General features: G+C 61.9%; 1 protein-coding gene across 7 annotated transcripts in view; it reads right to left on the bottom strand.

Annotated features, from left to right (window-relative positions):
* Positions 1-6431: 6431 nt before the first annotated feature.
* Positions 6432-15641, bottom strand: part of PEBP4 (phosphatidylethanolamine binding protein 4) — a 63374-nt gene continuing 54164 nt past the window's right edge. For all 7 annotated transcript variants that reach the window (XM_040538413.1, XM_040538414.1, XM_040538415.1 and 4 more), the window contains 3 exons: positions 14104-14149; positions 12879-12995; positions 6432-6802 (listed from right to left, as the gene is read on the bottom strand). In XM_040538413.1, coding sequence (XP_040394347.1) covers positions 6711-6802; positions 12879-12995; positions 14104-14149 — 255 coding nt within the window. In that variant the 3' untranslated portion in view covers positions 6432-6710. The remainder of the gene's footprint in view (positions 6803-12878; positions 12996-14103; positions 14150-15641) is intronic.

The following is a 15641-nucleotide window of genomic DNA, read 5'->3' as shown; positions in this document are numbered from 1 at the left end:
CGACGCGCTCCGGAGGCCCCGGTGGCGACGGGCAGGTGCAGGGCACCCCGAGCGCGGCCGCACGCTGCCCCGGGCAGCCCCAAGCTCTGGGTCAGCCAAGTGCGAGCCCGGAGGGCTTTCCTGTTATTATCCAGAGCGCGGCGGGGGAACAATAGCGGTGGCGGCCGGCGCAGTGCGACCCGGAGATAAGGGGCCGGGGCGATTAGCAGGAAAACGGGGCAGTAGGTCCAGAGTGCAAAGCGGCCCCGAGGGAGTGGCACCGCCGGGAACGAGGGGTTTGCAAGGCAGAGAGGGGGCCTGGGGTGGTAGGAACACGCAGGGCTGGTGGGATGGGGCTGCAGGGCCAGGGGTTTTCACCCTGATATTACCGGGTGAGCACGAGCCCCGAATTTGTGCCCACGGCCAGGGATCCCTGCGTGACCGGGCTGTGCTCCAAGGGCGCCGTGGCACCAGCGAAGGGTTTGTGGGGAGCTGCCAGGATGTGTTTTTTTTCCCCTTTTAACACGAAACTAAGAAACAGAAGAGGAAATGGATGCTGCGTTTCGGCTCTGAGAACCGGGCCGTGACACAAAACCTGGGAGATGAGGATGGTTCCCGAATCGGGGCAGCGTCAAAGCACAGCAGAGGTTCTGCATCCACTGCACCCGATCGTGGTGCTGGGTGAAATGCTGGCCCTCGTGTGAATGCTGCACAGGAGTGAATCCAGAGCCCGACATCTAGGATGAGGCCGGGCGGGTGCCGAGCTCAGGATGCCGTGCAAGGGGGTGGACATCCTCCCGGCCAGCGAAAGCCAAGCCTGGGAAAGTGCTGCTCCCGAGAGCCGCGCTGCCTTTGGTCTAGCCACTGGAGGAGAAACTGGTAGGAGGCCAAAGGCGAGGTATCTTCACATCCATTGAAACCAGCCCGGGGGGAATTAGCCATTTCCTAGCAATGAGGAAATATCGGGTTAGCTGAGGACCTGCGGGCTGCGAGGAGGGGATGAGAAGCAAGTCGGTGCCGACAAGTGAGGGCAGGCCGGGGGCTGCGGGCTGAAACTGCCCCGCGCCCGCGCTGCCGGAGCGGGCGAGCCCGCGGCTCCCACCACGCCTCTCGCGGGATGCAAACCCCGAGAGGCATCTGCCTCACCCCGCAGACAGCCGGGCGTAAACAGCGCAGCGCCGGGCACCCGGCGTGGCCCCAGCGGGGCAGGAGGAGGTGCCGGGAAGGATCCGGCCCGCTCGGCGAGGTCTGAAGCCGCTCGGAGCTCCCCTGCTCCGGACACATGCCCGAGGGTGCTCTGCAAGGAGCTTTCATGGTGCCCGGGCAGTGCTGCTCCAAATTCCCCATTTTCTTACCCCGTGGGGCAGGTTGTGCTTATCTGGTGAGGGTTTTGCCTGGCTCTCGATGAGGCTGAGGGCACGGAGCTGCAGATCTCCCCTCTCCTGTCTGTGCCGGCGGCAGCGCCGGTTTTGGTGTAGGTGCAGGGCGTGAAACCAGCAGCTCCGGTCTGGGGTCAGCTCCTGCTCGTGGCCAGAAAGCTGTGGGGTGCCCCATAAGCACCCCGGGCAGGGCAGGGGCCTGGATCTGTAATTCTGGGGCTGGGGTCCCTCTTCTGAGCAGGAGGAAGCAGGAGTGGGGACCCCGAGCCGAGCAAAGGGGACTGGGTTGGGCCTGCAGGCAGCCCCACAAAGCTCCCCCGCTGCCACACTGCAGTTTGGAGGCCTAATAAATGTTAGTCATTATCGCTAATTAATAAAAGCATCGTGCCATGACCGGCCTGCGTGCCCCTGCTGGCACCTCCGGGTGCTGGCGCGGCACGCAGGGGTAGGGACGTGGCCCCGTCCGCGCCTCGCCCGCCTTCCCCTATTACTTCAGGAGCCCTAAATTCCTGCACAGCCTCGGCTGTCGTTCTCAGGGCCCGCCCCGGCTGCCGGTCACCGCATCCGGCACCTCGGGGCCACGGGCGAAGCCGAGCACCCACACGGGCACTGGGAGGGGGGGGGTGCACGGGGCTGGGGGGGCTTCGTGTATCCATGGCACGATGCGGAGCGCTGGGGGTCGTCCCCTTCCTGCTGCTTGCCCTTCAAATGCTCTGAGAAAGCAAGGGGGGAAAAGATGAATTAGGAATCTCCAAAGCACAGCCAGCAAACCTTTTCCCAAGGTTTTCCCTCCTGCCCGGCATCCCTCCAGGTTTGCTGCTGCTGCATCCAAAGGGAACAGGGAGGAGTTGTAGGGGGGGGGGGGCAAGGTGTCCCCGTGTGCCCCCACCTGCCCCCAGACAGCAGTAATGTTGTAAAGCTCTCACTGTTTTACCTGGGAGCCTTCACTGTGCTGTTTTCCCCATCAGCATTTCTTACCGGGAATTATTTCAGCCAAAATAATTAAGTTTTTATATTATGGGTTTTAAAACCCTATTAAAAAAAAAAAAAAAAGGGGGATTCAGGAATTTGCCCCTTCGAATGGGAGGGCTGCGATAGAGACATCTCAGGGTATCAGCCCCGTTCTTCATTTCCCCACACCTCAGCAGTGCTGGAGACTGGTTTATTCTGGCACGGGAGCGTCCCACCCTTGGGTGCCCCATCACCCCGCGGCACCGATCCAGAGCGCTCAGGCGCCGCTGCTCAGCACCCCCGGACAGCCTCCTGCTCGGGCACCCAAAACGGGCAGCGTTGTTTATCCCCGTGCCGCGGCTTCCCCACCAGCAGATAATCTTGACCTATATCCCCGGGGGGCGGGGGGGGGGGGGTGGTGCAGCAGGGCTTAATTCACCTTGAACGTGAGCTCCGCAGATCAGGCCATTACGCAGCGCGAGATATCATTAATTAATTCGCAGGTTGATATAGTTATGCACTTAGATCATCAGCACCTGATCCTGCTAATCCCTTCTTGTGCAAGTTGCCTGTGCGAGGGGAAGCTGGCAGCGCTCTGCTCCCCAAAATCTGGCGTGGTCCCACCCTGTCCCCACGGGCCACCAAGGCTGGGGGGTGACAGAGGTGTCCCCATCCCTGCTCCTCCCTGTCCCCTGCCCCTAAATCTGCCTTTTCCTGGCATGGTCCCACCAGCCGCTGGCTGGAGAGGGGACTCCCCTCCCTCTCTGCTTCAGGGGATGGGACCCAGGGCTGCCTCCCCTCGAGCCATGGGCTGAGATCCTTCTCATTACAGTAATTATTCCGATAATCGTTCGGAATAGGTAATTATTACCCTGTTGACTCGGGGCTTGCGCTTAGCGCAGGCTTCCTCTGGCCTCCAGCCCAGTTTGGGAAAGAGACACCCCCACGTGCGCTGCCGGGAGCTGCCGTTCGCTTGCAGGAGGAGCAGGCAGCTTTCCCGAGCTTCACCTCACGCGTCCCAAACCCCAAACTTTCCTCTCCCTCGCCTGCCCCGTGGCTTCGCTCCGGGAAGAGGCTGGAGACGCCACGGGAGCCTCTACCGCGCCGTGGAGGCCTCCACGGGGAAACTATTAAATCCAGGGCTCTTGGATCACTGCTGTGACCCCCCAAACCCCCCCAAGGATCGTGTTCTCCCAGGGATAGTGGTGTTTTGTCCCCCCAGGCACGCCACTGAAAGAGGCCGGTGGTGCCGCGGGCTCCAGGTCGCACCAAGCCCATGGCTCCCCTGGTGTTGTTTTCTCATCCCCCCCCCTGCCTTGGACCCACAGAAGAGAAAAAAAAAAAATAACAAGCCCCGGCAGTGGAAAGTCGGGCTAACAAATACAAATAAAACTTCCTCTGGATGCTAAAAATGACACACGTAGACAGAGAAAAAAATGATATCGGTGACAATAACACGGCGCGGAGCTATTTCAGTGCCGCCTGTTCCATTGCAGCGCTCGGCGCTGGGCTTGTGGCTGCCGAAAACCAGCCACTTCCCCAGGGACGTGACGTATTTCCTTTCCATCACAAACTGATTTAGAAGCAAAACTTTCTACATTTAGGCAGTGAGAGACTCAGCTTCTCTTTTCTCTCTTGCACCAATGGTGAGCGAATGGAAGGAGAGATAAAGGGGGTGGGACCAGCGCAAAGTGACTGCGTGCGGCTTCCTTTTTTTTTTCTTTCTTTCTTTCTTTGTAAATTATCAAAAAGCGAACAAAAAAAACCACAATTAATATTTTCCACGCCGTGAAGGCCTCGCACACATCCCAGTGAGAGTTTGTGGTCACGGGCTGGCCGACGCTGCTGCCCCGTGGTGCGCTCGGTGCCGCGCGCGTGGCTTTGTGCAATGCGGCCTCCACATCTTGGTCCTGCCCTCTGAGGACTGTCCCCATCCCCGTCCCCTTCCACAGCTCTGTGCCCATCCCTGTCCCCTTCAACATACCCCATCCCTGTCCCCATCCCATCCCTATCCCCCCTTTCCATCCCCATCCCATCCCCATCCCCACCGTCTCCATCCTCATCCCTTTTCCCATTCTTGTCCCCATCCCGTTCCCCATCCTTGTCCCCGTCCCGTTCCCATACCTGTCCCCATTCCATCCCCATCCCTGTCACCATCTTGTCCCCATCCCATCCCTGTTTCCATCACCATCCCTGTCCCCATCCCATCCCATTCCCATCCCCATCCCTGTCCCATCCTGTCCATCCCCGTTCCCATCCATCCCCATCCCTGTCCTCATCCATCCCCCCATCCCCATCCCCATCCCCATCCCCATCCATCCCCATCCCCATCCCATCCCCATCCCCATCCCATCCCCCCATCCCCATCCCATCCCCATCCCCATCCATCCACCCATCCCCATCCCCATCCCCATCCCCATCCCATCCCCATCCCATCCCATCCCCATCCCATCCCATCCCCATCCCCATCCCATCCCCATCCCCATCCCCATCCCATCCCCATCACCATCCCATCCCCATCCCCACCCATCTGCATCCCCATCCTTTAACCCATCCCATCCCTTTCCCCGTCCCCATCCCACCCCCGTTCCCGTCCCCATCCCCACCGAGGCCCAGCTGGTGGCACACGTGGGGGACATTGAGCACCTGCCCGGCGCTCGCCCCAGGCGTGCTCCCAGCTCTCATCTCCAGCTCAAATTAAACCCAAGAATGATGGCGATAATTTCCTAGAAGGATAAACATCCGATCGCTTTTCTCTCCCGCTCCACCAAAAATAAACACTCCAGCCACAAGGAATTAAAGGCAGGGAGGGAAGGATGACTATAGTTTGACTGCAGGATGTCAACAAAGCGTGACCTTTCATTTACACCGGTCCCTCTGCATTAACCTAACGGCCCAATTACACCCTCAGCGGCGGGTAAATATAAAAAAGAGAAGGAGAAATCCAACTTTAGCAGACTTCCATGACATCTCGAAGTGTCATTTCCTCTGCTGCTAATTTTAGCTGGCTGATGGCAAGCAGGGCAGCGTGTTTTGTATTTTTTTCCTGGGCTGTGGTGTGTTACCCGGCTTCCTTTTTTTGTTGCTCTCCTGCCCTGCAGCTTCCCCCAGCGGCGTGTGCCTGGGGCAGAGCTGGTGCCACGGCCCTGAGTCCTGCTATGGGGCGGCACCGGGGCAAACGGGAGATGCTCAGCACCTGCAGGCACCTCGCAGCCTTTATCGGCCCCGTGCGGGACCGTGGCGTGATTCAGCCTCCGTGGGGCAAGCAGCCTCTTCCTGCTGCAGGGAAAGTCCCGGCCACGTTTGAGCCCTCCTGAAAAAAGGGTGAAAGCTGCTCTCGCAGCATCGTGTCCCCCGGGGAGCATGGGATGGGGGCAGTTTGCTCCGGGACCGAACCAGATCCAGCATGGGATCCATCACCATCCTCTCCGAGCGCTGCCAGCCCTCGGGGGTGCTTCCTCCCCTCTGCACAGCCATGAGCGAGTCACTTCCCTGCCTCAGTTTCCCCACCTTCAAAGTGCCCCCCCGGGGTCATGCAGAGCTCAAAGTGCTCCTGCAGCTGGCCCCGGGGTGGCCTCGCTGCCCCGGCCCCGGCAGCACAAACCCAGCCTCGTCGCTGCGAGGAGGACGTGCAGGTGGGTGATCCCAGCCTTGGAGAAACCCCGAGTCTTAGCTGAAAGCCTAATTAAAGAGCTAATTAAAGGGGAGGTCCGGCTAAGTGGCCAGTCGGCAGAGCTCCTCGGATTTACGGCTTTAATTTCGGTTTTGCTTTCCAAGAGAAGCTGGCTGAGGCGGTGCGCAAGAGCGCGGGCAGGGCAGGGATGGAGCCGGCCGGGGATCCCAAGGTGCCTCCCCAGGGCCACCACGGTGCCACCAAGCACATGTGGCCGTCCTGGCAGCCCCCAAAAGCTGCAGGGTCCTGGGCTGGGTGCTTGGGTTGTGCCAGGCAGCAGGCACGGGAGATGCTGGGCAAAAACTCCGATGGGCACGGAGATGCCGCAGTCGGGAAGAGGTGGGAAGCGCCTCATGGGATGGATTTGGCCACATGTTTTGCCCAGCTCCTGGCCCCCCGAGGCACGTCGTGCCATGCCCCCCATGGCAGCAAGGAGCATCCCAGTGCACTCCATCCGTATTTTTTTATTTTATGAGCCACAGGCAGCAAAGCTGAGAGCTGGGTGAGCTGAGACACGCTCGGGGTGCACCAGAAACCCCACACTGGTGTGGAGCAGAGGGAAAGAGACCCCCCCCAGGTTCTGGAGGAGGAGGGAGCTGGGCTTTCTGCTTGTGAATGCAGGGCGGTGGAAATTCGGGCAGCTGCTGGGAGCAACCCCAGGGCTTCCAGGGTCTCACCCTGGGCTGAGCGCATGGCGATGCCGGCCAGGGATTGCTAAACCACCCCTGCTAATCCTCGTGGTGCTTGGTGAGGAACTGCGTCGAGGCCACGGGGGAGCCGAGGCGAAACGTCTCCACGAAGCTCTCCATCGCCCAGGCACCTGGCGGAGAGAGGGAGAGGGGTGAGCAGGGCCGGATCCTGCTCCCGGCTGCAGATGTGGTGATGGGGGCCGTGCGCTGCGTGCCCTGCGCCGGCTGCTGCTCGGCCCGACCACATCCTGCAAACTGCGGCTGCTGCTCCCCACCGCCCGCCGGGCACCCTTGGGTGCTGCAGCCGGTGGGGAGCCCGGCCCTGAGCATCCCCGGGGGGGGGGGCTGCAAATGCTTCTTGTCCCCCCCCCTCCGCCCCCGCTGGCTTCCTGCCGACCTTTGGAGCAGACCTTCCCACTGCTTCCTCCAAGCCCACCCCGGGGTGCTTGGAAATCCCCGGCCGCCCTCGTGGGGGAGAGAGCAGGACATCCCCCGGCCCCTCGCTGTCATGCGCTGAGCTGCTGCTGCTGCTCCTGAAGGGTTGGGAGCAGAGAAACTCTTTTTCCCCCACCCTGACCCCAAGTTTTGCTGCCTGGGGGGGGGAATCCAAAGCCCCTCAGTCCTCAATTCCTGCTCCCAGGGGTGCTCAGCCCTTGTGGACAGCAGCACCGGAGCGGCTCGTGATGCCCCCTCACTTGGGGACCCCCTCACTTGGGGACATCTGAAGGGCCACGGCCGCGGTGCTGCGGCAGGAGAACAGCCCCGTTGTTTATCCGAAACCCGCCCTCCTCTCCTCTCCCCTTCCTGGCACCGCTCTTTAATGTCACGGCGCAGACTGGTCGCGCTTCTCCGCCCTCACATCGCAGCCCCGGCTGGTGCAAACCGTCCCCCCCTCTTCTCTCTTGCGAAAAAGTGCTGAGCAAAACCCCGGCTGCTTCATCATCCGTGGCGATGGCTCAGGGCCACGGGGTGCTGGCAGAGCCCGGCTCCCCCCGCGTGCCCCCCACCACACCGTGAGTCAGCCTCCGGCCAAAAAAGCCCCCGCCGGGCTCTGCCTTTCTGTTTTACTCCACCCTGCGTGCTGCAGCCTCCTGGACCAGCGAGGGGACGTGGCTGCAGCACCCAGGATGGAGTCACGGGGTGCTCGGGCCGGATCCTGCACCCTGGCAGGCGGGCGAAGAGGAGATGCTGGGACACATCAGGGTGGGCGTCCCAGATGCCCTCCGGCACAGCCGTCAGGCCTGGGTGCACCATCCCCACACAGCACCCTTCCAAAGGAGGGAAACCTCTCACTTTGGTGCCTGAATCCTCCCCCCTCAACCTCCTCTGGGGTCCCGGTGAGCACGGGGCGAGGGGAAGGGGTCTCTCGGGGGGTCCCTGCGGTGATCCCGCTGCCCCCACCTCCGGCGGGCGCCTTTCATTTGCGGGATTTCAAAGCCCTCGGAAAGCCCAAGTGGGAGCACGGTCGGTGCCCCGTGGGACGGGGGCGAGAGCGAGACACGGTTGCTCCCCCCTCCCAGGGGGCTGGCGGCTTTAATTAATGCTTACGAGCCCCCCCCAAGGGGTGTGGATGAAAGCAGCTGGGACCAGGCAGAGCTCCTGCAGGGCTGCAGGCGGCGAGGCGCGCGGGACGAGGGTTTTTCCTGACCTACTTTCCTACCTGTGCTCGCACCGGTTGTGCCCATCCCTCCCGGGGTGTCCTCAAGGAAATCCCCAAACGCAGCCAGCCTGCGAGGGGCAGACGTGCTGGGGGCTTCCCCAGGTGGCTCCCGGCCCCGCATCCGCCTCCCCAAACCCAGCATCCCAAAATCAGGCATCCCATCCCACCCCAATGCACAGGGCACGGAGCGATGTCCCCGTCCCAAAGGGCACCGCTGCTCCTACTGGTCCCAGTGGCTCGGCGGCACTGGGAGCCGTGAGTCAGCGGGGCGAGCGCGGGGCCGAGGTCGCGGGGCCACCGTCCCCTCCCTGCCCAAACAATAAGACATTTCATCCGCGGCTTGGTCCACTTTCAAGCTCATTTCCTGGAGGATTATATCATCGGGCTTTGCCCTTATCGCAGCGCTCGCCGGAGGAGGAGGAGGAGGAGTGCGGAGCGCCCGGCTGACACCCCAGTGCGTGGGGTGGGGAAACTGAGGCACGGGGACCCTCTGGCCCCATGGGTGATGGCTGCACGGGGCAGTTCTATGGCACCCCTGCTCAGCCGTACCCCAAAATGTGCTGGGTGCTCAGCCCCCGGGCATTTTGGGGCCGTAATTTCTCATCCTCGTCAGCAGGGCCGCTCTCCCCCAGAGATTAGTGCTGCCAAAGATTAATGATGTCCCAGCGGAGGTGGGCGGGAGGCTGCTGGCTGCTTCTTCACCATGAACCAACACCCGGCGACTTCAGCCGGGGCCAGACGTTCATCCTCCTCCTCATCCTCATCCTCAGGTTGCTCCCTCCTCGTTTTCCGGCCCCAACCCCAAGCCCCAGTGATTTCCGAGCTCCCCGTGGTGCCGGCATCCCGGCGCACGGCGCGGCCTCTTGCTTTCCTCACCGGGGATGTGCCCGACGGCTCCTTCTCCCCGCCAGCGCCCGGCCCGACTCGATTTTCCGGCCGGGCAGATCGGAGGTGCACGAGGTCGGCTCATGAGTCAGTGCCGTGGCCCCGAAACGAAACTGTGGCCCCAAAATTAAGCAAGGGGCGGCGGCTAGATGGGCTCCCCCCTGGTCCCCGTCCCCAAATAATTCATCAGGGACACAGCGGAGGTGACATCTCATTTTCAAACGCCTCTCTTCGGTGCACCTGCCTTGCCAAAGGCCCTTCCGGGGCAGGAGGAGGTTTTGGGGTGCTGGGGAGCTTCGCCCCGTGCGCACCGGGACCGGTGGGCAGCTGGCACCGCGGCACGGCACGGCTGCGCCCAGCAAAGGGAGCTTCTGCCCCGGGCAAAGCCGGCTCTGGTGCTTCAGGTGTTTCTCTGATGACAGCGCCGGGCCGCTAATGAGGGCCTGAGAACTGCTGCAGGGCCTGGAAATGCCGAGAAACCCCAAATAAAAGCTGGCACGCTGCAGCGGCCCGGCAGGGAAGCGGGAAGCCGCACGGCCCGGCCGCCCGCGCACCTCTCGGCAGAGCTTGGTGGAAGCAGAGGGAGCCACGGCACCGGCCAGCAGGTGCAATTAAACCTCGAGATCTGGCTCTAATTAAGTGTGTCCCAGAAGGGAAGGAAAAGGGGTGGTAAACGAAGGGGGCTCCATCCTCCCGTGGGATGCGCATGGGCGAAAAGGATCCCTGCAACGCGCCCCGCGGCTCAGCGCGTGCCCTGCTGGTGGCCAAGGATGGAGGGAGCAGGAAAATCAGGAAAAGGGCCAAAAGCTGGCTCTGGAGCCCCTTTTTGCAGCTGGCTTTCTTCGCTCGGTCTCGCTGGACGCTGAATTCCCCCCGCAGAAGGGAGTTTCCCCCGGCAGGGTGCAGCGGGCAGCCGGGGCTGAGCTGCCGGATTGCGAGCTCGAAGCGAGCGCCGACGCCTCTGGATCTGATGAGTGGCTCTGACATTTTGCAGACCACAAGCTATTATCTCCCATCTCGTGAAAATACAAAGGCGGCTGTAAACCTTTGGGCTTGGTGGTGGGGGGGGGGGCGGGAAGTGGAGCGAGCTCCTCGCTGCGCGGGGAGGAAAATCTTCGTGCTGCCGGCACAGCGCCGGGGCCACCCTTGGTGCCCCCAAGCAGGACCGGAGCTGGTGCCCAGTGGTTGCACGGCTGGAAAGTGATTTCCCCAGGAATGGATCAGGCTCTTGGGGGGGGGGGGGGGGGTCGGAAATGAGGCTCCAGGAGGGTTCAGCCCTTTGCCTGGGGTTTCACAGCAAGAGGGATTGATCGGGAACACTTGGGAAAGATCAGGGTGCTTTTCCCGATGAAACACGCTGCTTTATTCCGTCCGTCTGTCCGACCATCCTGGCATCTGCACAGCCACACGTGCGCCCCGACACCCTTTGCACCCTTGGGCTGTGGAGCCTCACCCCATTCTCCCCGCGAGCCGCTTGCCTTCGAAGCCATCCAGAGGGCTGAAGGGGCAGCAGTTTATTTTTAGTGCTCCCGATTCCCCCTCGCTTCTTCATTTCCCACGGCTCGGGAGAGCGCTGGAGCAGGAGGCTGCACGTGGAGGTCAGGGTTTAGTGCCCTCTTCTGGAGGCTCCGGCCTCTCCGTGCCTCCGCCGAGCGCCTCCAGCACCCTCCTGGCTGCTGCCTCCAGCAAAGGGCGCGTCCCATCGCCGCCCGGTGCCCGCTCTGAACGCACACCATGCTGGCGGTGGTGGGGGCTGGAGGAGGGAGATTTCCCCCAGGTGGGTGGCGAGGAAGATGCTCTCGTGGTGCTTCTCCTTCTCCCTGAGCGGGCTCTACCCGGGGACAAACCTCCGGAGGGACAGGGACAGACAGACAGTGCAGGATGGCTGCAGGGTGGAGGGGCCAGCGCCGCTCGCTGCGCCCGCTGCGTGTGCCGGTTTTGGACACCTCTCCGTCCCTGGGGTGGTGCCGTGGTGACCATGGGTGCCACCATCTTCGCTGGAGGTGGTGCTGCCACCTGACTCAGGACCCAAATAAAGCGACAAAAGGGGAATCAGGGCCCAAGTAAAGCAACAAGAGGGGCTGCCCTAAGGCCGAGCGAGATGGAAAGCCCAGAGCCAGGCTGCGAGCTGTGCCGGCAGCGTCTCCCAACCGGAGAACCCGGGCACCGCATACCACGGGTACCGAAGGAGAGGACCAAGGCGGAGCAGCAGAGGAGCTTGTTGAGCATCTTGGCCACAGCCTGCCAGGATCAGGCCCTCCCTCCTTATTTTCACGTGCACCCAAAGGTGCTCGCACTTCTCCCCAAGGTGCTGCCTCCACGCCGCCGCGCGAGAGCCGCCGCGCAGGTGGCTAAATCAGTGTTCATTCCTCCGCATCCCTGGGGATGGATGTAGTTAAAACCCTCGAGACACCAAAACCCAGTCCTGTGCTGGCTCTTTTTGGACTCCAGCCCTGCTCTCTGTGTGCCCAAGCTCTAGGATGGGCTGCCAGAGGGTATTGGGGTCGGTCCAGCTGAGCGCACCGGAGTGGCCACGCCGGTGGCGCAGCAGCGAAGAGGATGAGGATAACCTTCGGCCAGCTGCTGAGCTGACCGGCTGCAGAGAGCCACAGCTGGCTGACAAACTGCGACGCTCACACATCAGGTGCTGCAGCACAAACCTCCTCCGGTGTATTCATGGGTGTCCCAGCCCCAGCACCCTGTGGTGGGGACGTGGGTGTGTGGCCAGGGTGAGCGGGGCAGAGCCAGCTCCTCCGACCGCTCCGCTGGCAACGGGGTGCCTTCAGTGCATGTCATTAAGGAGCAGAGTTAATGAGTCAGGAAAATGAACCGAGGGGCAGAAATAAACCCAGGCAGCAGCAGCCTCCGCTAGACACGGCCCCACACCAGGTGGATTTTTGGGGTCTCCTCCAGGACCTGCTTAAGGCAGCACAGGGGTACACGAGGCTGGTGCACCGACCTGCCCTGCCTATGGAACTGCTCGAGTGGTCCTGGGTGGGAAAGTTTTGACATTTCCCTTGTGGGGCCCTTGTGAGCCGCAGTGCCCCGTGCTCGAGTGATGGCTCTGGTCGCGCACTTTGGGGAAGGAGCCGCTGGTTTGTGGTTTGCAGCACGGCTCCGTGCCTATGTTGGGCATCCCGTGGACCACCACAAGCTGTAGGGTGAAGCAGAGGAGGACGTGGCACCATCGTGTCCCAAGGCACAAGAATCACCTCTTTTACCCCCTTGTCCCCATCCTTGCCGTGCACCATTTCAGGACGTGTCCTTGCTCCGCAGCAGCTGGGAGTTGGCAGGCGTTGTGTCAGGGCCCTTTGAGCAATCCCTTGCTAAACCTCTCCGGTTCTGATCCCTATCTGTGCGCTCCGGCGGTGACGAAACTCCAGCAGCTCGGGGATGTGCTGGGGAGGATGCGCCCCGATTTCACAGCTGCCAAGACCTCCCCCTGCTTCCGATCCCGCTAGCCAGGTGATTTCCAGATGCCTTGCCAAGCATTCCTGCCACCCCACAAGGACATCCCACCCCAGCTTCATCCCACTGCTCAGAGCGCACCGAACACGAGCATCCCCAGCACCCCGGGCACACCCAAGCACACGGTGTTAGGGACAAAAATCCTGAAGGCAGCACCTGAAGCGGGGCCCCCGGGGGCACGATTTGCTCCTTACCCAGAGAGAGCAGCTCCTCGGGGCCCAGGGCGATGTGCTGGCCGGCCGGCTGCTCGTACAGGCGGAGCTGGTAGCGGTGGTACCCGCTGCGAGGCGGGGGCGTGGGGCGCACGTAGTCTGGGGATGCGAAAGCAAACAGATGAGCTTGGTGCTGAGCTGGGCCACCACCCCCTTCAAGGCTGTGAGCCCCCCCAAACCCCAATGTGACCAGCACCCATCCTGCGTGTCCCATCAGGGGCCGGGGGGAGAGCTCAGATTTGCCCCATGGGGCTGGGGGACCCGGGTGGTCGCCAGCCCCACGTCAGCTCGATGGGGCCGGCTCTTGAAGTCCTCTTGCAGCAGGTTTTGGCTACAGGAGGATGCTGTTGGGGTTGAGGTGAGGGAGGCTGGGGTTGTCCGCTCGCTTTGCATGGGAGCAAGTCCCCTTCACAACCCCTAACACATCCCAAATGGGAGCCAGAGCGCGCAGCTGCCCAGATGTGGAGGTGGTACGTTGGCACCAGCCGCTGTCCCCTCCATTGGATCAGAGGCTGAGGGCGCACGGAGGATGTGATGAGGGTGGACAAGAGGCTGAGCTCCTCCTGGCCCCTCTCCCCACACCCCCGTGCTGTGACCCCCCTGGGATATGGCCTGTTGGGGTGTGAGCTGCATTGCTGCATCTGGCCCGTGTTGAACCGAAAGTCTTTGTTCGTGCAACATCACAGACGTTGTTGGGATTCACCTGCTTTTATCTGGGGTTTTTCTTTTTGATCGCCCCCTCCCCCCCCCCTTTTTTAAATTTTTATTTTTTTCACTGGTTTGGAGCTCTTCCAGCAGCTGGGGAGTTTTTTAACCACTTTTGCCGCTAAAAAAAACAAACCCTAAAGAGGTGGCTCCTGTTTCAGCCAGCCCCCAGCTAACCACAGCTCGGCTGCGCTCTGCAGGCCCCCTCATGCTTGCGCCTTGTGTCCCGCTGTGCCTGTCCCCACTGGGCACCCCCAGCAAAGCCACCACCTCTTGTGGCTTGGTGAGGAGGTGAAGCTCTCCCCCATCACCACCGTGAGCCCTCTGGGATGCTCTCCATCCTCTGGGGCTCTCCGTCGCTGCCCCGAGTCCCATGGTGAGTGGTACCCAACACCTGCAGCTCCTCGGCTTATCCAAACCATCCCCAGGAGAGCGGGGCTGGCACCGGTGTGTCCCCCTGGCTGTGCCCACCCCAGGTGACAGCAGACCCCATCCCACTCACCCGTCAGCACGCGGCCTTTGAGGTCCCCCGTCCTCAGGTCCGTGCCCTGGAACGACACGAGGAGGGAGGTGAAGTGCTTCCGACCCCCCAGGAGGAGGACGTGGGGGGACGAAGCCCTCCTGCGCCCCCCTGGCTGCACCCACCTCATCCCAGGGCTTTATTTGGGGAAATTTCAAGCGTTTTGCTCACAAAGCCCATCAGCAAGCGAACCTCTCCTGTCGAGCATCCTCGACAGGGTGCGAGGGGAAGGTTATTTGGGGAGGGGGTGATGCAGGGTGGCCGAGGGGTCTGGATTAATGGGAAGGGAGCCACGTCGGCCGCATCCTGCCCCTGCTGAGCCGCCTCACCCCTGACCTGCTGCACCCACTGCCATTCCCAGCTGGCCCCCACCTCCCAGCGCCGCTGCCAGCGCTCGTAAATCCTCGTCTGACTGCACCCGTTATTCCAGTCCTGCCCACACACACGCCGCTGCCAGGGCTCCTCCGTCCCAACCTGCCCTGGGAGTTATTACCCAGAAGAAAAAAAAAAAAATAATAATCATAAAAAAAAAAAAAGATGCATCAGATAACTGCAAGCAAAAGTGCACGTGGGGAACATGGCTGGCTCCCCGGCGTTTTGGGATCAAAGCTTTGCCCTTCTCCACGGCTGCTTTTCACTGAGTCACTGCTGCGGGGCCGCTGAGCTGCGTGTGGCACGGCAAAGGTTCACCTGGAAGCCAAACGCGCTCGGTCCCTGGCCCTCGCTCGGCATCTCGGCAGCCAGAGCCGAAAATATCCCAGCGACGCTGACGATGGTTTTGGGCAGCGCTGGGTCCCTTGGGTGCCGGGAGAGAAGCACCCGGGGCGTGCAGGGGGCTCCTCCGGCTGCTCTCCCTTCCCAGACGTGCGAGTGCCCCAAAACCCGAGCAGCGCGCCCCAAAACCGAGCCGGGCGCGTCGCCAGCTCCCCCCTCTTCTTCAAAGGCAAAGGCTGAGGGTTTTTCTGTGCCGGGTAGGGCTGCTCCCGTGCGGGGACCTCGCTGCTATTCCTGGCTTTGCCGAGGGCTTATCGGGAGAGGCCGGGCCTCCTCCCTGTTTCCCTGCCTGCTAATGTGGGTTCCTGCTCGCCCCGAGACGCAGTGGGTTCTCGCTAGCCCCGGGGGTGGGAGAGTCAAAGGATAAAGCTCCTTTTAAGAGGAGAGAACAGGAAGAGGGCGGGCGGGAGAAAGTAGGGACAAGCACTGTAAACCCTGCCTTTTTTATATATATATATATATATATATGTACAGTAAACAGCTATTTTAAAGGCAAGGGGGCACGTTGGCAGGGGGCTGCCCTGAGCCGCAGGAGAGGCTGGCGGGGTCGGCGCGAAGCCTCCCCGCCGAAGATCCCCGCCACGAGCCGAGCTAATGGATGCTGCTGAGCTGCCGGCTTTATTAATGCCCTTTTATGAGAGCATTAGCAGTTCCTAATGACACCATTTGAGCTTTTTCTTTCTCTCTTTCCCCCCCGACAGGGACAGGGATATTTCCACCCGCTCGTCCGTGCCACGCGGTGCCGA

This window comes from Cygnus olor, chromosome 27 (genome assembly GCF_009769625.2).
Source record: "Cygnus olor isolate bCygOlo1 chromosome 27, bCygOlo1.pri.v2, whole genome shotgun sequence".
NCBI classification, from domain to species: domain Eukaryota; kingdom Metazoa; phylum Chordata; class Aves; order Anseriformes; family Anatidae; genus Cygnus; species Cygnus olor.
Note: the sequence above shows the minus strand (reverse complement) of the source record. Positions and strands in the feature narration are given on the sequence as shown.